Below are 25,198 nucleotides of genomic sequence, written 5' to 3' on the forward strand. Positions count from 1 at the left end.
GCGTCTACACTGAAAGCTTTTATGTAGGCGTGGTCTACTTTTTCTGGTGGTAGGATAATGACAAAGTTTATCAGTCAGCTACCCTGTGAGACCTCTAATTGAACCTTTTACCAGCAGATTCTTTATCTTGTATGAGCACAAGGTTTTCTTTTCAAGTCTAAATGATTTAATTGACTGCTATTGTGTTAAACTTCACATAGTCTCTCATTGAGCCTTAATGGAAGTTAACCATTGTATGAGACCTCCAAACAACGGTGAGAAACGTACTATTAAGGAGCACGCCGGGTCCTTGTGTGAGTCTGTCTCTTTCTGCGCTCCCTGAGAGCAGCAAAGAAAAGCCTCTCCTCCACAGTGTCCTCTGTTGTAACCATGGCTACGCCAACTGGTTTTTCAAGCTGTGCGGCACTTAAGAATGTGAGTCTAACCTACAACAATGTCTCTCCAATGACGGCAGCCGGCCCACAGTGCAACAGTGCAGCCGAGGCTGTGCAAAGACACAGTCTGGCGCTGGGTTAACTCCTTATGCTCCGCTGCTCCGATAACCACAGCACTGCTCACTTATAGGGCAGGGTTTCTACTTCAGCCGCAGTCAACTGCACACCCACAGTGCAACCATTCAGACCTCAGATTTACACTTAGCAGGTTAAATCACCTGAAGAAAGGTGTATTCGTAATACAAATTTTGTTAGTTTTCCTAAATTTGTTCTTGTAACTTGGCTGTTATCTAGCCAGGCAGCTACAACATCTGAGCTCAAAAAATGTTTCACTTGTGTTTTGTGATTTTAGAAATAATTATTTGATTAATAGTTTAGTAGGCTGACAGAAAATTGTCTCCTTTTGGCTTTAGAAAATATCTAACAGATGCTAAATGAATTCAAGAAAATCAGCACATAAATCAATAATGAAAATAATACCTGAACCTGAAAAATTCCTATTTCACTAATTTATTTTGACATACTGGTACAGTTAGTCATTGGTATCGAATCTTATTTTGTCACTTTTTTTTTTCTCTCATACATTAGTAATGTTTACCACAGAGAGTCTGAGGCTTTCTAATGAAATCCAGCCACATTCTACACCAACCATGGTCACTGCAAGCTTTCAGCATTTCTTTTTATAAACCGTAATTTTTAATAACATGAATCCATAACTCCACAGAACACAACTGTGACAGAACTATTCAAGATAACGTCTACATTGTTTCGTCAATTCCACCAGTGTGTGTCAGGGTCAGTGGGTGAGTGAAATTCCAGTTTAGGCAGTGCGGTTTCACAATCAGCAGAGTTTCGCTATGAGGTGGGCCTGCCTTTTTAGATTACTGTCATCTTGTCAGTGTTTACTTTGTATTGTGTGGAATGAGATTGGCAGAGCAGCGAGCCACACCCCAGAATCATCCCTCATACCTGAACACAGAATACAGTTGGCCCAGACTAACTGTGAACGTGGACTTTGGTATATTCTAGCACTTGTTTGTACTGATAGTGGATCGATCAAAATGCCTTACTTTTGTAGTTTGATGTCTACATAATGCTTAAACTAAATGTAACACTATAGTAAATAGGGCTGCAATGATATTTTCATTTTTGATTAAAAAGAACTGTGGAATAATGGCCTTAACAAACATTCTTGAATATATAATATACATTTTTTTTTTTTGGTCAAAATAGATTAAAAGAAACGACACTGGTATTTCATTGTCTATCAAAGATGGCATTACAGTATAATAATGTTCATGTGGTCACTTCCTCAGACTGTCCCCAAAGATTGGCTTCCCCTGGAGTGAGATCAGAAACATTTCCTTCAACGATAAGAAGTTCATCATCAAGCCCATTGACAAAAAATCTCCTGTAAGTAACAACTCCTCTGCTCAGATTTTACTCATCCTGACATTTTAAAATCTGAAAACACCTTTTATAAAAGGAAAAAAAAAACACTTCACAATCTTCTTCAGTTTAGTGTTGTTCTATTTCTCTAGGGAAAATTTACCTTTTAGAGCCCATTAAGCTGCACTTAAGCTCTCCGTTTCCTTTTTACTTACTGGTGGTATCATGTTTCTGACGTGCAGAATAACCAGGGCTACTTTCCACACAGTGCTATTAGTGATTGACCCCAGACACACACAAAAATGTGGTATACACCTTATCTGAGTACTACAGGGTACTTTACCTTTCACTGTTGGTGCAGCAGTCTGTGTATACATGTTCTTAGCAGTAATCGGTCCTATATCAGAAGTTTTTCTGCACCTACTCAGAGCCAGTATTGAAATCTTTGGTCCTTTATCAGGGAAACACAATGGACAGGCAGCAAAAGGTTTGTTCAGCCTGGTGTTTGTTCACTTTACGCTCGCTTTCTCAGTCCTTTTATATGTTTCCTCTCCAAATTTCAGGACTTTGTGTTTTATGCCCCGAGACTGCGCATAAACAAGCGCATCCTGCAGCTGTGCATGGGCAACCATGAGTTGTACATGCGTCGTCGCAAGCCGGACACGATTGAGGTGCAGCAGATGAAGGCCCAGGCCCGGGAGGACAAGCAACAGAAACAGATGGAGAGGTACGCAGACGCCCTGGAAGGGAGAAATTTAAAAGTTCTCCCCTAAGAAAAAGTTACACTATTAAAAAAATACAGATATACAAAGTTATGATTTGAGGCTGTTTTCCTGGTCTAAACAAATAGACTTTTGACATGGGTTGTTTAGTAAATCAAAATTATCATCCCATTGTTATGCTTTGAACATCAGTCTGATTATTTAATGCCATTTTTGCATATATTGTGCATACATTTGTCATAGAATGACAGTGATTTCCCCCTGTTGTTCAGAGGCATCTTTAACATTTAATTTTTGAAATACAAATACCAAATTAGATTTCAAGGCTGCAACTACTGATTATATTGGATTAAGTTAGTTTGCAGATTATTTGACCTAATGTCATAAAGTTGTGAAGACTGAAAATCTCTCAGAGCCAGAGGTGGCATCATTAAATACATGAGTTCCTGAAGAAGTGAGTTAACTGATTTCTATAATAGTTATTTTGCAGTTGGTTGACTCATTGATTAATCTACTAAATGGTGCAGTTTTACAAGAGTTTAAAGTTTCCATATTCTCAGTTGACACCTGTACTTTTAAAGGCTTGTTTTGTGTTTTTCATTTTAAATATACAGTTTTGTGATGCTATCGACACTGTGACCCAGTGCTCTAAGTAGATTAAGGCCAGCAGAGCTCTCTCAAATAGTTTGATCTTTTGACTAAAATAGTTTTACTAGTGGCAGCTCCTATTCTCAGCTAAGCTCAGGGATAGTCCACTGACACAGTTCAGCATGTAAAGTGAAACTACCATTCACTGGGTAATAATACTGCATTCCTCTTCCCTAAGTATGGGAAGTCTACTTCCTGAATTGGCTGAATTGAAAGTGAATGGATGTTGACCCTGGTCTCAGCTACAGCTGTCTTCCCACTGTCTGTCCTGTACAGCTGTTCAAACATAGTGAAGTAACAGTAAATACAGTGGGAAAGCCATTAGATCACCAGGCCCCAGAGTTAGAGTTGACACACAGTGGCTCTCAGTATTCAGTGTCTGAGCGAGGCTGGGCCGGTGTCCATACACAAGATGGTTTGTGATGAGCCCCTTAAGAAGCTTAGTGAGCTAGAATTAAACTCTCAGGGAGATATCGGTTTGTTGCTGCAATAAAAGCAATGAAAGAAGACAACTGAAATACAGTCGGAGTTTGATTTGTAGAGTACCTGTCAACAATGGTACAAGTCAAAGTACTGTGCTTAACACAGAAGGCATTAAGAAAAGAAGGAAATAAAAGGCAATGTAAAAAGATGCATATAGGATTTTAAAAGTGAAATAAAATAGATGAAAATATGCTAACATTTAATAAAACTGAATAAACGGGAGAATAAAAGTTGCATGAATGATTTGATACACAGTAATAGGCAGTGGCATATATTAGTAAAATAGAAAACTGTAAAATAAGCAACAAATACAGAAAACACTTAAAATCCTTCCTGTTATTTATGTGTAGTAAAAAGGTAAGAATATAAATGTACACTGAATACTGTACATTAATGTACAGTAATGTCTCTCCTCTATCCACTCACCCCAACCGGTCGAGGCAGAAGGCCGCCCACCAAGAGCCGGGGGTCTGTCGGAGGTTTCTTCCGTTAAAGGGAGTTTTTCCTCGCCACTGTCGCCAAGTGCTTGCTCAAGGGGGATTTGTTGGGTTTTCCCTCTGTAATAATATTGATAACAGTAAGGTCTAGACCTTACTTTGTAAAGTGTCCTGAGATGACTTGTGTTGTGATTTGGTGCTATACAAATAAAATTGATTTGATATTTAAGCCAGGTCTTTGGAAGAGAAAGACTGTGGTTAGTTTACAAATCGATTAGTCAGCCTGACTAACGGGAAAGGTTTTTTTTTTTGTTTTTTTTTAGTTTGGGTTAAGAACCTGTGTGTCCACTGTGGAAACTTGTCTTTGGCTTCTCCTCACAGTTAGATAACACACAATACCTGTACTGAGAACACCGTAGACATGACGGCACATCATTTTGCAAAATGAATAATAGATAAAATGAATGAGCAATGAAATGAAAGCGAAAATAATAACAGGGAAACTATGTATTTAGGGGTCACCTATCTGGTAGCTTTGTTTACTAAATGATATTTAAACTTGATATTTGGAAAGATTGAGGATTTGTCACCATTTTATAGACCAATTATTGAATCCACTGAGGAAAATATCAGGCAGATTCACCGATAATGGAAGCATTTGTTAGTTGCGGCTTTAATTTCTATGAAAAACCTCTGATGAATCACTGTTACTGATGCCCGCACTCGCATCTCTCCTTTCTAGTAGCTGTTTTCATGTATACGCGGGCCCATCGACCGTCTGTCGGCCATTACTATGCATCACCTCTGTCAGCTCTCTTTGTTGGCTTAGAGCGGCTGTGTCTTATCTGCAGGGCCCAACTGGACAACGAGAAGAAGAGGAGAGAGGCCATTGAGAGAGAGAAGGAGCAGATGGAGCGAGAGAAGCAGGATCTGATGATGAGGATCTACCAGTTTGAAGAGAAAACCAAGAAGGCAGAGAAAGGTAGGGCCTAGGAGCCTTCAGTGGCTTATCCATCACTTGACCCAGAGAATAGAAAGTCTGAGCGTTGGTGTGCGATTATGCTGGTCAGTGGTAGGCTAACAGGTTATGTATGCAGCTCACTTGTTTTGTAAACAACCTGGGTGGTGGTGGTGGTGGTTTGAATGTAAGCTAAAATAATCACGTGGCTGTTAATTTACTTCAGTAATGTAATTTGTATACACGTGGCCTCATGACATCTTAATTTTTTGTTTTTATTTTTTTTGGTTCAGTGTCCAAATCAGAGAAACAAAAGCTAATTGACTGTTTAGTTCTAGTTTTACCTGTCTACTTATGAAAATCTTGTCTGCAGGCAGTTAAGTAGAAAGTGGTAATCTTATCTAAACTCTGCTCGACCACTGGAAGGAGGTCGCTTATTACTGACAAAATTACAGTAAGCTGTCAGGCTCATAAGATCATAAAGTGACTCCAGGGCTTCCTCTTTCCTGCTCGTACATTGGTGCCAAATGGGCTACAGTGTTTTTTTTTTTTTTTCTCTTTCTTAAATCCCTGAACAATACAAGTACCAGAGGGTCTACATGGTCATGGGAATGTGTATTGTTGCTTTTTGAAATACTTACATCGACGGTCTCACAGAATACACATTATGTTGCCATGAAATCACTGAAGTAGCTGTGAGTTATAAAGGGAGCTCTGTGATTTTATACTATATGTAATTGCTCTTCTAAATATGAGTTACAAACAGAAATTTCTTATCCATTTTTATTAAAAGCGGAATTGTTTACCTCTGTGTAATATCTGCATATGGATCAAGAACAGTTTATAATTAGGTATGGTGGCTTAGAAGATTTCGTTAAGGAAGTTAGTTTTTCATGAAATAAGGAATGAGACTGGTTTCCCACTTATCATACATTGATGCAGTGTACTTTGTGTTTGTCTGCATGCAGAAACTTAGCATCAGTCTCAATCCCTTTTGTCTCCTCGCTCCTTTCTCGATTTTAGATCTCCAGGAGCAGCTCCAGAGAGCCATGATGCTGGATCAGGAGCGGAGGAGAGCCGAAAATGAGGCAGCACGTCTGGAGGCAGAGCGTCAGGATGCTCTGCTGGCTAAAGAGGAGCTCGCTCGCCAGGCTGAGCATCAGAAGAAGAGCCGGGAGCAGCTGGTCAGTAATTTAATGATGCTGTGCCATTGTGTAGAGACCTTGAAACAGGTTTTACTGTAAATCTACTAATGTAGGTTTTTACAGTACAAAAAACCTGCAGCACTTTAGTTGCCATTTCTTTAAACAAGAGTAAAACAAAGATTTGTCAAAGTTGGCACCTTCTTTGTGAGATAAGAAAGCCAGACCTTTTCTCTCACTACATTACATTTCAGTAGCTGTTATTTTGTCCAGGTGTGTACCAGGCACCCAGCAGGGTGGTGTATTCAGCTGTTCCTGGCCACAGTAGCTCCAGACAAAGCCACATTGTAGCCTCCAGCTGGATCACACCCCTTCAGTCTCACGCTGAGTTGCTGGGCCAGGGACCACACACAGGGCCGGGTGCTTCCACTTTAACAGCCTAGACAGTAAAGCTGTGGCTCCTACGACACATTCAGTCACTGACAGCCAGGCACCTGCTGTGACGTCCATTACATTTAAACCCTATTAAGATGCTTGTGTAGCGGATTAAATCTCTGTGCAGCTTCCACTGACAAAGAAATATTCGTCAGTGTTGTGATCAACGGAATTTAGAAATTCAAAAGCACATATGGTGATATATTAATAATGGTACACAGTGTCTTTGTTTCTACTGAGTGACTTATTTTCTAGCTGAGCACCTTTCACGTAACAGTTTTATGGTGCTGTGTCTTTACAGCTCACACATGCTGAACAATCAGAGCAGGTGCAGTGTTTAATACAGAGCCTGTGGTCAGTTCAGTCTGGTCAAGGACAAGATGTTCCCATGATTGTTTTGGTTGGGAGGAACATATGACAACAGCCGCAAAGAGTCTGGTTATGTTTGATCATCATGCTCTTCTCAAAACGCTGGCTTCCTTTTTATACTGGCTTTTTTTCCTTCTACCGTTTCATATTCATGTTTCTCTGTAGTTCAGATGGTGCCGAGAGCAAGTTTTCCCAGACACTTTTCATTAGATGAGTTTAAGATACGAGTTTATACGATGTCAGTGAATTTGATGAATCAAAGTATGTTTACACAAAGATTTAACTGTGGAAAAACAATGCAAAACATACTATTTTCTGCATAATTTAGGCCTCAGCTGAGGGAGGCATTTGAGAATCTGCCATCAACATTAACAGACTAAAAAATGTCCTGCGATAAAAGAAAAGCAAGGACATCTCACACTTAACTTGTACTTGTCTAGTACAGTAAAACCAATTTCTTTCTGTAATTTATGAAGCATGATTTAAAAAAAATAATTTTTTACTTCATCTTTAATGGGAATTGTGTGTGTTTTGTGTCAGGCTGAGGAGCTGGCCCAGCACACGGCCCGGATCACCCAGCTGGAGGAGGCCAAGAAACGCAAGGAGGAGGAGGTTGACACATGGCAGCTCAGGGTGAGAGCTTCAACTGAGTGCAAACTACAGTGCACAGGCTACTGGCAATCATTCAGCTGATTCTGTCTAGTGGGGAAAATCAGAGATGGTCATTTAAGGCACAAGTATAGCACAGTACAGTATACCCACAAGGACTGGAAATACATTTAGACTGCTATTACAGATTCTCTAACCTGCCACAACTGTACAAAAACAAGTAGGTTATGTCAATTTGTTCTTGTTATAAAGAGTTACAGGACTAAAACAAACCAAAAAAGATATTTTTCTATCACAGTTAAGAGACAAAAAAAAAGAACCAACTCATTTTTCTGTTGTCACCAGGCCAAGGAGGCCCAGGACAGTCTGGTTAAGACTAAAGAGGAGCTGCATATGATGATGGCACCCCCGCCACCTCCCCCTCCCCCAATGTATGACCACATGGATGACAACAGTGACAGCGAGGAGAACACCAGCACGCACAGCGCCGACCTGCATATCGAAGGTATTAACGACCATCGCAAAGAGGAGGATCGCCTGACGGAGGCTGAGAAGAATGAGCGTGTCCAGAAACAGCTGAAGGTGAGGACAGTGTGAAATGGAACCTCAAAGAGTGACGTTTCCTCAAGATGCAAATACAGTATAAAATTCAATTCAAGTAAAGAACGGAGGAGGACCTTTAGAGAAATGGTGTGCAGTACCGTATGGGTTTATTTATCTTCTCTGGTGTCACAAAGGAAATGTTAGGAGAATTATTAGTTGGACCTTGTGTATATAATGGTGACAAATGGATAGAAACAGGACAAGAAAGAGGTATTTTACCAGAGCATAATCATTGTATGATCATTACATTTCACTTTTTTGTTTTCTCTCTCTCTCATGCTTGTTCTTCTCCTCTGCCCTCAGGCCCTAACTTCAGAGCTGGCTCAGGCGCGTGATGAATCCAAGAGCACCCAGAACGACATTCTTCACAGTGAGAACATGCGGGCCGGCCGAGACAAATACAAGACCCTGCGACAGATCAGGCAGGGCAACACCAAGCAGAGGATTGACGAGTTTGAAGCCTTATAAGACGCCACGTAACCTTTCTGAATGGTCACTATATCTTGCTCCTCGGCTGACGCGTGTCGCCACACACACAAACGATGCACATACACATCAGTTGCAGACTAAACTGGAGCAGTATAAGCAGAGCAGAAACATCATTTTTAGAAAGAGAAACTCCTGTTGTGAGTTTGCCTGGCAGTATGCAGGGCTTTGCAAATCCTTTTGAAGAAAACTTGGTGCCAAAACTTTCTCTTCAGCATTTTAGATGTTTGTGTATAATTTCAGCAGTTCAGACCAAATCATTAGTTTTTAGCCAGAGGTGGGATGATGTAGCGGGACTAGCCAGATTCTATCACTATCTCATGATGTACACATAGAATATATGTAATCATAACCTGGCTTCTTTTTGCCATCTGCCACGAAGGACAGTTTGTTTAGGGCGACCACTCAGAAAGGGGAAAACAGTATAAGCAGAAACATTTGTTTTCAGTTACATTTGAACACTTCCAGTTATGTTTAATATTGCTATACATTAGTTTAAAATCATTCCTAGTTTGATATTTATACTGTATATGGGATGTTAAAAAGGGTATTTCATCTTGGTTTGTATATTTTTGCTATCTACTAATAAAATGTTTCAAAAGTTTTATATATTGACCTAAATAATCTTATGTTCAGTACCTTTACCTTTAGAATAAGAACATTTAATTGTAAATTATTATTTTTTACAGTAGGAAATATCCAGCTGCATGCCAGTAAATCAGTTACAGAAATTGCATCCATCTTTGTACCTGTGTTTTTTTTTTTGCCATGTAGTTTTCAGCCTGTTGAGGAGTGTCTTTATTTTTACAGCTCTGTGTTGACCGGGACATGTCAGTTCAATTGATTTCTCTCTGTTCTGTGTCGTGAAGCACATTGTGCTTTTACCCTCCTAAGTGGCCTTTCTCCCTGGATGTCCCTCAGCATGGTGCAGCTGCTCTGTACTCCTTAGCCACAGTGCATATTCAGACAAAACAAGGATGTAACTTTGCAAACCCTTAGTTTTTTGTAGTGTTAGACCTCCACAGAGGTTAAACAATGTTGTAAATCATTTTCATTTTTCTGCAAGGTCACAAAAAGCTGGCCGAGACCATGTAACACAGACGTGTCCTCTGTCTGGACATGGTCTAGGAGTAACATCTGCTGACAATGTAATGTAAACAAACAGTGCTGCTGGCCTTTGTATCTGAAGGGGATTTTATGAGGTGTTCAAAATATTGGCAATAAATTTTGTGATTCCACATGAGCATATATTTACATTGGACTGCACATATTGTTGGTAAAGTTGTTGTTGGGCCGCTCTTCAGATTAAAGGATGAGTCCGGTCATATTCTTGTTTTAAACAGTCCCCGTACAGAGACTCCAACCAACAATGATTCGCCCCTACTTTTACCTGTTGGTCCTGAATTTTCTTATTTGTCTGTGCCATAGGTCTCTGTTGTGGTTCAAAACTGATTAAAAGCACACTGGGGAAACACATCGTTGCATTGGCTGATGTTTTCCTCATTACGAAACAAGATTGTGATTTATTTTTTTTTTATGTTGCCCCAGAGGCTGAATGGCCATAACGTTTTACAGCGTCTGATGAAAGCAAGAGTCAGCGGCCCATGCACAAGATCTCTGGATATTCTTAAATTATACAATCTTGTTTCATAATGAGGAAACATCACCCAGTGCAGCGCTGTTTCCCTAATGCGTTTTTAATCCGTTTTGAGCCACAACAGGTCTGTGGCACAGGCAAATAATCTAATCATTGACTGACAGTCGCTAACAGCGAGCAAAGACAAACCATTGTTAGCTTTAGTCTCTGTGTGGGGGGTGCTAAATACTGTTAAAATAGAAAATGAGGGGTCTTTTTGTTTAAAATTACATATTTGGCATTATGTATTTGTTAGCTGTATTAGTGGTGTGATTCGGAGTCAGTCCAGCCAAATATCTCAACTACTAGACTGTTTTAACTAAATTGAAAATGCACCTCTACAATATAAATTAGATACAACATTCCACTTACCAGTGGCATCTGCAACACTGGTTACCATGGATAGGAGTCTTCACGCGCTGCTTAGACGGAGATGAGAAAGGTTTCACTGTTAAAGAACCAGATTCTGCTGCGTTAAACTCTGATCACTTCCTGTGACAGGCGGGTGTGACTCCAGATTTAAGTCAGAAATACACTCACTGGCCTCTTTGATGTACATCTGTGCAATTGTACACAATTCAGTGCAACCTTTCTGCCTTAACATCTGTTTATGAAGCTTAAAATGTCTGTTTTTGGTGAAAGTGTCTAATGTGTAAATTCAGTTATGTTTATTATTGGTGGTGTTGTACTGGACTACATTACATTCAGAGGTGTTCCTAATATTCTGACCTCATTTATGTAGCTGGGGAGGACAAAACTTCGACATACCTCTGAATATAATGTAGTCCAGTACAACACCACCTTTAACTGTTACCTCAATAATAAACAATTGAATTTATACATTTTACAGTCTTACCAAAAACAAATATAAGCTTCTTTAACACAGATGTTAAGACACAAGTGTTGCATTGAATTGCATACAGGTGTGTGCAATTTTACATAAAGTCAGTGTATTATCCAAGTGTCTCTTCCAGTAATGTTATTTGCCTGGAGGTTTAGCCGTTGACAGGAAATTGCTGCATTTGAAGTGTCTTTCAAATTCAGAGTAGCCTCACTTTAAAACTGATGACACACTTCAACCCTAGAGTCAAGAATTATAAAGGCTTTATTAATAAATAAGACACCAAATAAATACATATGTAATATGAAGGCAGTGTTTGTATTATACAGATGCTTTGCATGGGCAGTTGTAGTTAAGACATTGATACCTTTGTCTGCTTACAACCAAGTTATAGTGTGTTATCATTTAGTAATTGTTTATATACTGAAATAGACCTAACATGAAATAAGTGGGGTTATAGAGTTACTAGAGAAATGGTTATACAGAATGTGAGAAGGGAAGTCTCTGCTGTTACCAGGATCTATCTGAGCCCTCCCAGGGGTCTCATCCCACAGGTCCAGGTTCAGAGAGATGTCCTGGAGCCTTGGCCAAACAGCAGGTGGTGAGAAGCCTCAGACAGTCTCATCCTCACACATGGGCATCGTCTGGAAGAGCTCTGCGGGCTCCCGGAGTCAGACACCTGGACACACACACACAAATAGCTCTATGAACCTATTCAACACTTGCACCCTTCAGAGAATAAAGATGCACCAGAATACACCTTTCGGACACTGACAAACACGCAGGTTCACGGGGTGTTCTGACTAGTGTTTGCATTAATGGGAAGGTGCTGGGCACCTTAGATAAGAACAGTCAATCACTGCTGTGTGGCCCACTGTTAAACCTCCGTACGGAGGAAGACAACATGACTGGCATAGACGTAGCCTGACCCCTAGTGCTGTAATGAAAAAACCAAGAGCTGCTCCTCCTGGCGTGTGGTATGTTTGGTCCGTTTTCTCAGTTTCAACTTGTAAAGATATTATTTCTACTATGGGCTTTTTTTTTTAACCCCACTGTCATCTTAACATTATTTTATCTTTTTGAAAAATGCTGGTGTTGAATACTGAATTGTTATCACGTGTAGGCTACAGTAACATCTCAACACACCAGGAATGATACTGAAAGTTTTGAGACTTACAATTCATGTATTTAACACCACAGCTAAAGCTATACATTGTGTTTATAAGATATAATGCACTGTTACAAAATGATTAGCAATAATAATTCTTAGTATTATAATACTGTTGGATAAAAGCTCAGGTTTTGTGAAGTCTACTATCAACTAACTAGGGCTTCACATGCCCCAGGCATTGCCTCACACAATAAAATCTGGGTGTAAATTCAGAGAACCTTTAAAGTTATGCATCTGTTTGTTTGCCAGACATGTTGGGTAGCTGAGCTGTGGGAACTCACCCTGGTTGTTGGCGCTGAGCTTGACTCTGAGCTGCAGATCCTCTCTGTCCTGCTCCACAGTGCCTCCATCTGGACACTCAGACTGATTCACAGGAAAGAAGATGATAAACTTGCATGGAGATTTGAAAGAAAAACACCACATCTGCAGGTGCTGGAATATATATACTGCTCAAAAAAATAAAGGGAACACAACATAAGACATCCTAGATCTGAATGAATGAAATATTCTTATTAAATACCTTGTTCATTACATAGTTCAATGTCTTATTTTCCCTTGTGTTCCCTTAATTTTTTTGAGCAGTGTATATTACATAATAAAAGAACATTGAATGTCTTTGTGTGCTGTTTTACCTTTGAACACAGTGGATACCAGTTCAAGCACTGGGAGGCCTTGTCCTCAAATCTCCACCCATCCAGTGGGATGAGGACCTCACCGAGAAACACTTTCCTTTTCAGGGTCCGTCCATGCCACACAGAGGCCTGCAGTCTCTTTCCAAACAGCAGGCGGCGCTCTATTTGATACTGGCAAAAACCAGATAAATGTTAAGTTTGGCCAAATGAAGCATGATAATTAACCTAAGACCTAGTTGACTAACTAAAGGCATTGCTGCCTTTTTTACCTTCAAGACTTCATTATAAACTGGATCTGTGGTGTTTTTCTTCACTCCTGTTTTCATTTTGCCGCTTTTTCCGGGCAGCACGTAGAATCTGATGTATCTACATATAGAAGTCACACATGCAGTACATACAAAGGATTAGATAGAGTATCACAACAAAATCATACTGTATATGATGCAGAGTGTTTTATGTATTTTCCTTACGGGTCACACTTCCTCTTCTTGGTTTCTCCATAAGTGAGATTTCTGCAGGCGCCAACCGTGATCTCCAGACAGGAGGTGGTGGTATTGTAGGCCAGAGCCAGTTCCAGCTCTCCTGTCACGCCGCCGCCCTCGAAGAGGCTGCAGTCTGTGCTGATGCTGCTGGCACTGCCCTGAGGAAGGCAGCAGAGTAGCTTTATGTCAAAAGAGCTTCCAGAAGAAAGGGGGTTTCTACATGAGCTCAGAGGATGTAATGATCAGTCTATAATCTGATGTTTAAATGTTGCTTGGGGAGTTTTCTTCTCTTAGCTACCCACTCTCTTTCCTGTGGAGTACCCAGAACCGAAGGATGTTTCTTCTTCTGCGCCAGTGGAGGAACTTTCCTGGTCGCTGTCTTTGCTTTTCTTGAACAGGTTTGGAAGACTTGGGACTTTGAAGAGCTGTAAAGTGAAGAAGGATCGTTTTCTTCATTGTGCTTTTTTATACCGTTACCAAATCAAAATTTATTTATATAGCACTTTAAAAACTTGTGTTTAAGCCAGAACAGGGGTTATGTGGTCATGCTTAGGAGTATTTGTCAGTAGATGAGCAGCCATGTTTTGAACCAGTTGGGGACGAGAAAGAGAAGACTGATTAATTCCGGAGTACAGTGCATTGCAGTAGTCGAGTCTAGAGGTGATGAAAGTCTGGATTGCCATTTGAAAATTGGTAAAAGAAATAAATGGTCTCAGCTGGAAAAAAGCTTGGCTTCCCAACTGAATTGATCAGTTTACTTCAAGTTTTACTCATTAAGATGTAAAAGAGTTTAAAGCCAGCCACATTCTGATGTGTGACAGTGTCTGGTGCAACTGCCAGAACATTACAACACTCACTGGCCAGTGAAGATGACCTCAAACTTTGTATGTGAAGCTAAAATGACCCATCTTTGAGTGCATCATGTTGCAGCCCACTTACGTTGCTCGCTCTGTTGATGTCCGTGTCAGACAGGCTCTTCTGGGTGGTGAACTTGAAGCACGACTCTCTGCGGTTGGTATCAACGCTCAGCCGGTCTCCCCGCACATCATTTTGAGAATTTGACATTTCTGCGTTGACAAAAACAGAAGTTAGACACTTTGAATCATATTTACTTTTAGAGAAGTGCACAGGTTGGTACAATTCTTCACACAGTCCTGTGTGGTATCACAGGGAGTTTTGTTGCAATGCATGTAACATGTATCTTTGTCCATCATCTTATGCAACGTTCACAGATGCAGGTTGTATTATGAGGCCATAGGTTTATTTTTTTAATCTTTGCATCATATTAATTAGCCAAGCTTCCTTTGTGGTCACTACTGTGCTTGTATTCAGCTCATCCAGATCCAGATCGAGATCAGATTGTCGCTCCATGCTATACGCAGCAATTCTGAAGTGACACTCTCTCGCACATCTGCACACTGACACTTGATTTGCTAAATTTTTGTGATGATGCTGATAATTTTTAACCAGTGTGAGAACATCTGCGGCAACTTACTTTTGATGTGACTTGTGAAAGAAACCATTAGATCTTCCACAGATTTAGTGAAAGGCTTTGAGTTTTGCAGATCCTGTAGATCAAAACAGAAAAGTGACTCTCGGGTCATGCGTTTTCCCATTTTGCTGTGACATAATGATGGAAACAGTCAGCGCTTTACCCCAGATCTGCTCAGAAACTGATATTCCAAGTGAGGCGGAGGTGTGGGGGGAACAACTGATATGTGGCTGTGAAAATACAAGGAAAGAAAAAAACCATTTGGGTTTCAAGTATTCAGTTTAAAGGATCAAACTAACTACAAACATCCAAAATAAAGAGATTTGTCCTACCTCAGCACATTGTGTGTCTTTAGTAGCTTCTCCCCAACTGTCTCATGTTTATCTGTAAAGAACAAATACTGAATGACCCACTGAACAGCAATTTTTAACATATAAAGCAGATGGCTTAGACGCACAACTCGGATCACCTGTATTTTATTCATCAGTGTAGTTAAATTGGATTATATCAAGGGAGTATTAATCAATAATGAGGACAAATTAAACAGAATCTGTGCATGCATGCATGCAGTTTAAGCACTTTAAACAAACCTGTTGTTCCTGGAAATCTTTTTGCCTTTTCTTCTAAAAACCACTCTCCAGACTTGATCTTGACCTCCCTGTGAAGAAGAAAACAAACAAAACAAACCATTTCATTTGTTCTGTTCTGCATGTTTGAAAGAATCAATCAATCAATCAATCAAAACCATGCTCAAACACAGAGTCCTGATGTGCAACTACGCTGCCTCTTTTTTCCAGCTATTAGAAGAGTTACTGTTGAGAGACGTGACTAACATACAGTTCGTTTACCAAAGTACGTCAGCTCTCAGATGAGCCAAGGTTAAATGGGCATTTAAAAGAACAAAACAAGCCCCATCAGAAATTCTCTCATTGTCATTTCCATGCAGAGTAAAAGCTCAAGATTAAGTGTCAAAGGGCAGAAAGTCCTACAACTACTGAGAAACTAACCTGTTAACCAATTAGCTGAAAAAGTACAGTACCTGTGCATGCTTTTAAAAAATTCATTTATTTAGTTAGGTTATGCAGTCTTTTTTGATTTTTGTTTTATTGTTATCTTTAGATATTTAAAGTCTATAGATATTTAAAATTCATTCTGAGAGAAGTGACTAATCTACTCTGTATATTAGTTAAGTGTAAAAACTGATGTTTGGCTATTTGGGATGGTGAAAGCTGAGAAGATGCAAAGTGAGGAACTAATTCTTAATTGTTCTTGTCTCATATTGTAGCGTTCACATTGTCATTTAATGTTATGATTACAAATATAGATCATAGCTGCTTTAAAAATGTAAATATACAAAGAGTTGACACAAAAGACCTGGTTCTAGTTTCCCACAGAGGACAAGCCAGACAGTGGGTTTCTCTGTCTCTGGTGGTTAGTGGTTTAGCTCTCTACTGTACCTGTAGGCGTGGCAGACTGTGCACTTCCAGCCCACTGCTCCCATGCCTACGCAGCACTTGCTGCAGATCCGGTGGCTGCAGCCATGGCAGATTGCGCCTGAGTTCCAGAACTTTCCCAGTGGCCTCTGGCACCGAGCACAGGTCCGCTCCCCATATTGCCGGTCCAGACTCTTCGCACCCCTCCTTCGAAGCTCCTGGAGCTCGTATTTCATCCTCCTGAGGAGAAAAATGACAGACTCATAGACACCTTTAACTAACATCGTCAAAAAGAAAACATCACCTCTGTCAGAAGTGAAGTGGAAAACTGGTGTTCAGTAAATGTTCAAACTGACACATCATACAAAGAAAAGCCTGGGTACCAAAATAGGTTCCAATTTCTTTTCCCTCATCTTTTGCAGGTGTACACTCAATCAATCCACCTAAATTCCTTTAAAAGTTCTGTAAAATGCTGACACAAATACAGATTCAAATGCTTTATCTTATTTTAAAGGAAGTAACCTATGATGGAAACAGCCTCATTACAGTTATACTGTAGGAAGACTGACACCTCTCATGCCTACAGTAGGTGTTAAAAATACATATACAGACACTTAGCTAACTGTACCAGGGAAAACACCTACTGCCACTTTGCTTTGTGCAAAGGTGACAAAATCTACCTAGCTCACCTCTAAAGTGCACAAATTGAAACATCTTGTTTGAGGAACCAAACAAAAATAGGTTTTAGTCAAAGAAAACCAAACACTAAATCATATTTTGTTAACATAATTACTTTGTTGGTTCAGCCTCCTGTCAGCATCACAAAGGATTTTAGAACATGTAAAAGTGACCTAAAATCACTCACCTGATCCTGTCCTCTTCAATAATACGCAGCTGTTTGTCTCTGTGAAGAACCTCCAAGACACACTTCCTCTCCAGAGCTTGAAGAAGATTTAGGTCCATCTTTGAACAGTCCTCTCTGCTTCTCCTGTCTGTTCTCTCTGCTTCTCCTGTCTGTCCTCCTCTCTGCTTCTGTGTCTTCTTTTTATACCAGTCTCCTCCTCTTTAACCCTTCCCCCAACTGAACTCAGGCCCAAACCTCCTCTTTAGTCTTCTGCAGCTGAAAGAGTAAATGACAGTAAACAAACATTCTTCTGCTGTACATGCAGTAGGATCCTCCTCTTCCTGATTATGATCTCCATCCACGTCACAGTCAGACATACCTGAACAGCTACTCTATGGTTAGTTGTAGGGTTTCTGCTTGACTGATTAAACCTCCTCAACCTCCAGTCCAGCTACTGTGGAAATACCCCTTTTCAAAATTCTTTTCCTCTTAAGGGAAGTGATTAAATCTGCTTCCTGATAATGCAGATACTCTGCTAGAGTAGCCTCAGACTCTCTGCAGTGTATGATATGATTAAGCAACACAAACTCCCAGCTACACTTCAGTTACATTCTCACACTGCTCATGTCCTCATCATCCCCTCCTACATTTGTGTCACAAGCCATTTCCCCTCTGAATATTCAGCCCATCCTGGCAAATCAGCACTGCCTCCTCAGCTGCAGGAAGAGCAGTGATGCTGCAAAACAAACCAAATGCCAGCCCCTGCATTATTAATGGCTGGCGTGGGTCTCTGTTCTCTCTCTCCCTCTCTCTTTCTTTTTACAGGTCAGTAGACTTATTTAAACCTTATTCAACCTGCTAAAAGTCCATTTTAAAAGAAAGTGGTGAGCTGAAGCGTATCCATCTGTAAATAAAGACAAGTCTGTTTTATGAAACTCAAATGCAAATACAGACTTAAATGCTTTAAGGGACTAGTTCAACATTTTAGGATGCCAATTTCATGTGTGATTGGAAAATACGAAGCTGCGGCCAGTAGACAGTTACAAGTAGTTTAGTGTAGCATTAAGACTGGGAACATGGAGAAAGCGCTACTGTAGCCTGGCTCTGTCCAAATGTAACAAAACCCATCTCTAAAGTTACACACATCATATCTTATTCAATTCTTACGGTAACCATTTAACTACTGACCATTTCTTGGCCTTTTGCAGTGACTCGATAGTCTTGTGGGATGAGAAGACTCCAGGAATTTCACAAGGTATGTTCAGACAGAATACAAAGTTGTTTTTCCACCATATGTGATTGCACATTTTGACCATTTGATTCTGTGTCGATTCTCCCCAGTCAGCCAGTGAACCACCTGACTGGGTCGAGAGCTCACCAAAAACTCCAGTCACTGTAAATATTCAGCTTGTACCTCTATGAAGCAGATTCAGAAAGGCCTGGGATAAGGTGAAGTGGGTCTATTGACTCTTTGCATCTGCGTAACCTTTAAAACCCGTCTCATGTTCTGTCTGAATACACAGATAGAGGTGCTAAAGCCATGCTAAACTCTTAGCTTACAGACATGAGAGTAGTGCCTGCATTTGCTTCAACTCTTGATAAGGCAATGAACATATTTCCCAAAACATCAAACTATCCCCTTAAAGCTATTATTTATCTCATAAGTAGGTCCCATTTAAAAAAATATTTTGCAGTAGCAGGCAAGTGAAAGTTGTGAACTAGAGAGGAAGTGACCTGTTGAATAGCAGAAAGCCATCCATGTCATGTTGGTAGATAAGAGCCTGTCCCTGCCACAATCCAGAGCTGCCTGAAGGCTGGAGAAAACAATCAGTGTCAGCTATAATTTGGCCTAATGGCTCACAGAGGAACAAAGCTGTTATCTGTCCTCTTCTGATGTGCAACATGCCTGAAGGGATTCTCCCCAGCTGTAAATATCAATGAGGCAAGATGTGAAGGTAGGAGAAGGCTGTGATACAGGGCGCATATCTTCATGTGATCCTTCAGTTGAAGACTATTAGCCCTCAGTCTGACAGGACGTGTTTCAGGTTGAGTTTGTATTGCGGATGACTGTCTTCACATCAGTGCAAGCACACTCATTTTGCACTCACCTCTACTATGCAAAAAACCACAGTGATTCAGGCTGCCCTTGAGTGTGTGGTAACCGCGTTAACATCCGAGAAGCGATGGCGAGGGTCATTGATGCAGCATTCAGCTGCTATATTTGGTTTCAGATGTAATTAACATCCGAGAAGTGATGGCGAGGGTCATTGATGCAGCATTCAGCTGCTATATTTGGTTTCAGATGTAATTAATTGTCCTTTACTGTCAGCCCACCAAACAAATGACAGTAGAGGACAATTATTTACATCTGAAACCAAATATAGCAGCTGAATGCTGCATCAATGACCAAACCACTCACAAGGTCTCTGACACGTTTCCCCACTGAGAGCAGTTTCCCAGAAGACCCCATGTGAGCAAACTGCATTCCTCCAATCAGCACGTCTATACCTACAGCCACAGCGTTCACCGCAAGCAAATTTCAAAACTAATTCTGTCAACTGTCAAGTCATGCTCACAGACCATAAACTGACACAGAAACTGAGTCCTTTCTTTAGAAAGAATGACTTTTTCCTGACAAGGTGACAAAGTCTGCTATGAACTGAAAGTCTCCAATGAGGCTTTGCAAACAGTTATCACCTTGCGTGTTTTATTATGTAGTGGGTTTCCAGTTTTGATTTTAATTTGTGCACATTTATGCAGTTCTTTACAGCTAAAGATTATCCAAGCAAAGTCTTCGACACTTGTGAGAAATGGTAACGCTCTATATTTCACTTTCATTGTACTGTGCAGACAGAGTCTCCACAGTACACACATGAAACACCTTAGTCAGAACCTAAGTAATAAAACACTAGGCGTCTTCTAGTCTAGTTGACAATCGACAACAGTCAACAGTTCAAAGTAGGAAAGCTCAGGCTAGTGCACCCAGAACCACTTCAGAGCAAAAAGTTGCAAGAGCTTACCTTGAGACACTGCGCTCCTGGGTAAACCTGAGGATGTGGCAGATTTTATACACGGGAGGAAACATAGAGTGCACAGTTTCCTTCCTTTCTGTGTTCACACACACTGTTGCATTTTGTAGAACATTGCAACTGCTGGTTGGTGTTATTGCATTCTTCGCTCGGCTGGAAGATTTTCTTTTCTTTGTGTGCGACGTTGAACAGTGTTTCTTTACAGTGGTGATCTCTATGTAAACGATTATAAACAAGGAATTCAAGGCGCAAGGTCAGTGTAGGAGTTTTTATATGAAAAGGTCCATTTGTCAATAGCTGTCATTTCAGACAAAAGTGACAAAGCTGTAACACAATGAAACAGGCTGCATCTTTTGAACTGCTCATTTTCGACAATTCACTGACCAAGGAAGCAGCTGTGAAGAGGAAATAAGAAAAGCCAGAATAAAGTGTGTTGATCCCAAAAATAAAGCCCACAAACACACCCACTTACAGTGCCTTGCAAAAGTATTCGGCCCCCTTGAACTTTGCGACCTTTTGCCACATTTCAGGCTTCAAACATAAAGATATAAAACTGTAATTTTTTGTGAAGAATCAACAAGTGGGACACAATCATGAAGTGGAATGAAATTTATTGGATATTTCAAACTTTTTTAACAAATAAAAAACTGAAAAATTGGGCGTGCAAAATTATTCAGCCCCCTTAAGTTAATACTTTGTAGCGCCACCTTTTGCTGCGATTACAGCTGTAAGTCGCTTGGGGTATGTCTCTATCAGTTTTGCACATCGAGAGACTGAAATTTTTGCCCATTCCTCCTTGCAAAACAGCTCGAGCTCAGTGAGGTTGGATGGAGAGCGTTTGTGAACAGCAGTTTTCAGTTCTTTCCACAGATTCTCGATTGGATTCAGGTCTGGACTTTGACTTGGCCATTCTAACACCTGGATATGTTTATTTGTGAACCATTCCATTGTAGATTTTGCTTTATGTTTTGGATCATTGTCTTGTTGGAAGACAAATCTCCGTCCCAGTCTCAGGTCTTTTGCAGACTCCATCAGGTTTCCTTCCAGAATGGTCCTGTATTTGGCTCCATCCATCTTCCCATCAATTTTAACCATCTTCCCTGTCCCTGCTGAAGAAAAGCAGGCCCAAACCATGATGCTGCCACCACCATGTTTGACAGTGGGGATGGTGTGTTCAGGGTGATGAGCTGTGTTGCTTTTACGCCAAACATAACGTTTTGCATTGTTGCCAAAAAGTTCGATTTTGGTTTCATCTGACCAGAGCAGCTTCTTCCACATGTTTGGTGTGTCTCCCAGGTGGCTTGTGGCAAACTTTAATCGACCCTTTTTATGGATATCTTTAAGAAATTGCTTTCTTCTTGCCACTCTTCCATAAAGGCCAGATTTGTGCAGTATACGACTGATTGTTGTCCTATGGACAGCGTCTCCCACCTCAGCTGTAGATCTCTGCAGTTCATCCAGAGTGATCATGGGCCTCTTGGCTGCATCTCTGATCAGTCTTCTCCTTGTATGAGCTGAAAGTTTAGAGGGATGGCCAGGTCTTGGTAGATTTGCAGTGGTCTGATACTCCTTCCATTTCAACATTATTGCTTGCACAGTGCTCCTTGGGATGTTTAAAGCTTGGGAACTCTTTTTGTATCCAAATCCGGCTTTAAACTTCTCCACAACAGTATCTCGGACCTGCCTGGTGTGTTCTTTGTTCTTCATGATGCTCTCTGCGCTTTAAACTGACCTCTGAGACTATCACAGTGCAGGTGCATTTATACGGAGACTTGATTACACACAGGTGGATTCTATTTATCATCATTAGTACTTTAGGTCAACATTGGATCATTCAGAGATCCTCACTGAACTTCTGGAGAGAGTTTGCTGCACTGAAAGTAAAGGGGCTGAATAATTTTGCACGCCCAATTTTTCAGTTTTTTTATTTGTTAAAAAAGTTTGAAATATCCAATAAATTTCGTTCCACTTCATGATTGTGTCCCACTTGTTGTGGATTCTTCACAAAAAATTACAGTTTTATATCTTTATGTTTGAAGCCTGAAATGTGGCAAAAGGTCGCAAAGTTCAAGGGGGCCGAATACTTTCGCAAGGCACTGTATACTTCTATCTTTGACCCTAACACTTAACCCTCAGAACTAAATTCCCAACCCTAACCTTTACCTAAACTTGATTCTAACCGAAACCCTCAAAAAGCTGTTTCAGAAAGTGAGCACTGGCCAGAATGTCCTCACTCTGTTGCAAAAAATACTTTTGGTCCTCACTATATAGCAAGTACAAGAACACATATACACAGATTACTGAACTGACCTTGCAGGTAAAGACAACCTCTCTTCATCTCCAGTTCCACTGTCCGAGATCAGCTGCAGCTTTTCAACCAACAGCAGAGAACTCAGCTTCATCAGCACAGTGTTGGTGAAAGAGACACACAGTGACTACAGAGATGCAAGCGAGCAACTGTGATGAGATCCAACAGACCCCAAAAATTACTTTCGACGACTACAAAGAGAGACAAAATGACTACAGAGACACAAAGGAACCAGAAAGGGATGCAAGCAACCATGAAGAGATGCACAATGAGCACACAAATATATAAAACAACTACAAAGAGATGCCAAATGACTACAGATGCAAAACAAGCCATGTTGTTTGTAGTGAGTGTGTCTCTCTTTCAGTCTGGATGTCGTTCTCTTAATTAGCAGAGGTGTGGATCATTTTTTTTCTCATAAATCAATCCATGTGCGCGCGCGCACACACACACACACACTCAACTGTATAATTATCTCATTAAATGTCATTAAACAAACTAAAAATTCATAGAACATTAAAACCACTGATGCTACATAAAAACAAATATAATAAACGTAGCACTACACTGACAATTTCTTTGAGGAGTAAAACTTAATTCGTAGGTTTACATGTTGGGCATTTTTCTGGCAGCTGCAGCCAGTTTTCCAGATGTGTGGCACGATCCTGTCATAACAAACAGCAGATACAAATGTTTCTAGGTTGTCATGGTGTTTCCAGAAAGGTTCCTGCCAATAAACGGTCTATGGTATAAAAACTCAGTGTTTTCTTTTCCCTTTTATTTTAGGCCCCACTTTCCCGCCTGAGGAAATAGTTTAGAGCCATTCAACAAATGTGTGATGGTGTCTTTGGTTCAAAGCTCTGGAACCTAATTTATAAAATGACATTTTTGTACAATCAGCTTTAAAAACATTCAAAAACAAATTCATGGCTTTCATAATTATAAAATTTGCTTTGGAATCAGACATATTACAAAAAACTGATGTCATTACTTTGATCTGAAAACAGGAACCTTTTATAAGTGAGGCAACAGTGAATCCTGTTCATGTTGACAAAGGCCTGTCACGCAGACCAGTATGGCTTCATTTAGCAGAACTTCATCAGACAGTGCAACTGATTTTAAGCAGTGTGTAGGAATGTCTTGAGCTGTAGCGTCTCTTCCACTGATAACCTGTTGTGGTAGAAGCTGAGTCCGGTGAGGAGCTCGATGTCTCTGACCCGAGCAGTGTGAAACTGCAGCCAGTCCTCCACCCACGTCAAGTCTGACCCCTCCTGCAGAAAATGAGGAGGAAGAAAACCTATTAATAGCTGCTCTAGTTACAATTCTCAGCTTTGATCAATTTTTCCACTGGGGGACTTGTCATCAGGTTTCCACAGACATAGGCTGACGTGCAAAAACAAATAGGTGAGGAGTTACTCACAGCACAGCTCTCTGTGTGGTCAGGTCTGTGGGGCAGGATGAAGGACCTGGCCTGCAGCGGGCCCTCACAGGTCACAGGGCTGAAGGTCGAGTTCCCACAGCTGGTCAGGATCACAAAGAAATGTGTCGGGATGGGAGCCTCATTCCTGGAGAGATAAGAGGGTTGAAGAAAGTCCTGCCTCCTTTACCTCACAGCGACCTCTCATCTGAACTTGTAAATGAAAATGTAGCTTAAAATCCATAGTACAGCAATTAAAGGTAATTTTTTTTGGGGGGGGGGCATTCTTAGATATAATTTACCAAGAGATTAACACCCAAAAACTAATATGCTTCATCAGGACTAAGTAACAAAAACTGCTGAAGTGAAAAATAATCAGCATGGTTCCAACTTTGGCAGAAAATTGTGTTTATGTAGGATCCCATTGCTCGTAACAAGAAACTGACATTTTCAGGCCCTTTCAGGTATCACAGGAGCATGAAAACCATCAGTGTGAGCTATGTAAGTGCAGCATATAATGGCCAAGATGAGCTTAATTCATCGTAACAGTGAATGCCTTTTAGAGGTTTACTGAACTATTGAAACAATCAGGAACAACACCACCTCAAATCTTGAGGTTTGCACATTGAGGTTCAACAAAACATATTGTGTTTTCATACTGTGTTGCATCTGTGAAGCTATGTACAGGCGCAAGAAAAAGTAATGGCAGCGTTTACAGTTTCCTGGTTTTCTGCATAAATTGGTCATGAAATGTGATCTGATCTTCACCAAAGTCACAAATATCAACAAACACAATGTGTCTAAGCTGATAAAACACAATCATGATCTTTCATGTCATTATTGACCACAACTATTAAATATACAAAGTGACTTTGGTGAAGATCAGATCACATTTCATGACACAGCAACACAGCTGACATAGTTCAGAAGAGGAGACATGTGTGCTCATCTTGCACTGATATTTCTGGCTTCTCAAAAGTATTTTTGATGTAATGATCATTTAAAATATTAAATTAATTGCCGCTGACCTACCCTGAGATTGTTTTAAATGCATCAACGTTTCCGTCGTAGTCTTCATCGAATATCGGCCCACTCACGACGTTGACTCCATTCAGCTGTTGTGAATACTTTGGAAGCAAGACATCATGGAAATGGGTCCAAACATCTGGGGATATAAAGAAAACACACAAAAACCTTA

The 25,198-nt window shown here is 40.5% G+C and overlaps 3 protein-coding genes across 6 annotated transcripts in view; 1 reads left to right on the forward strand and 2 right to left on the reverse strand.

Annotated features, from left to right (window-relative positions):
• The window catches only part of ezrb (ezrin b), a 31,046-nt gene extending 21,368 nt beyond the window's left edge, over positions 1-9,678 (forward strand). For both annotated transcript variants that reach the window (XM_020604050.1, XM_020604051.1), the window contains 7 exons: positions 1,751-1,847; positions 2,387-2,550; positions 4,965-5,095; positions 6,095-6,255; positions 7,558-7,650; positions 7,972-8,208; positions 8,533-9,678. In XM_020604050.1, the coding sequence (XP_020459706.1) occupies positions 1,751-1,847; positions 2,387-2,550; positions 4,965-5,095; positions 6,095-6,255; positions 7,558-7,650; positions 7,972-8,208; positions 8,533-8,697 (1,048 nt within the window). In that variant the 3' untranslated portion in view covers positions 8,698-9,678. The remainder of the gene's footprint in view (positions 1-1,750; positions 1,848-2,386; positions 2,551-4,964; positions 5,096-6,094; positions 6,256-7,557; positions 7,651-7,971; positions 8,209-8,532) is intronic.
• A 1,829-nt stretch (positions 9,679-11,507) lies between these two features.
• sytl3 (synaptotagmin-like 3) lies at positions 11,508-20,776 on the reverse strand. Of its 3 annotated transcripts, none has more exons than XM_020604033.1 (14): positions 20,267-20,776; positions 17,268-17,522; positions 16,427-16,642; positions 15,560-15,627; positions 15,302-15,353; positions 15,133-15,199; positions 14,973-15,045; positions 14,417-14,544; positions 13,780-13,902; positions 13,466-13,635; positions 13,265-13,361; positions 12,996-13,166; positions 12,645-12,726; positions 11,508-11,871 (listed from the first exon to the last, which is right to left on the reverse strand). In XM_020604033.1, exons 2-14 carry the CDS (start codon positions 17,363-17,365, stop codon positions 11,864-11,866), a joined length of 1,353 nt encoding a protein of 450 aa, XP_020459689.1. In that variant the 5' UTR covers positions 17,366-17,522; positions 20,267-20,776; the 3' UTR covers positions 11,508-11,863. The 3 variants fall into 3 exon arrangements, with proteins under 3 accessions (XP_020459689.1, XP_020459690.1, XP_020459692.1); XM_020604034.1 differs by lacking the exon at positions 20,267-20,776 and adding an exon at positions 18,102-18,226; XM_020604036.1 differs by lacking the exon at positions 20,267-20,776 and adding an exon at positions 17,626-18,058.
• Positions 20,777-23,351: 2,575 nt separating this feature from the next.
• Positions 23,352-25,198, reverse strand: part of enpp1 (ectonucleotide pyrophosphatase/phosphodiesterase 1) — a 28,434-nt gene continuing 26,587 nt past the window's right edge. The window contains exons 20-22 of the mRNA XM_020603865.1: positions 25,033-25,165; positions 24,004-24,148; positions 23,352-23,854 (exon numbers count right to left, since the gene is read on the reverse strand). Of these exons, the coding sequence (XP_020459521.1) occupies positions 23,702-23,854; positions 24,004-24,148; positions 25,033-25,165 (431 nt within the window). The 3' untranslated portion in view covers positions 23,352-23,701. The remainder of the gene's footprint in view (positions 23,855-24,003; positions 24,149-25,032; positions 25,166-25,198) is intronic.

Source organism: Monopterus albus, unplaced genomic scaffold (genome assembly GCF_001952655.1).
Source record: "Monopterus albus unplaced genomic scaffold, M_albus_1.0 scaffold63.1, whole genome shotgun sequence".
Lineage (NCBI taxonomy): Eukaryota > Metazoa > Chordata > Actinopteri > Synbranchiformes > Synbranchidae > Monopterus > Monopterus albus.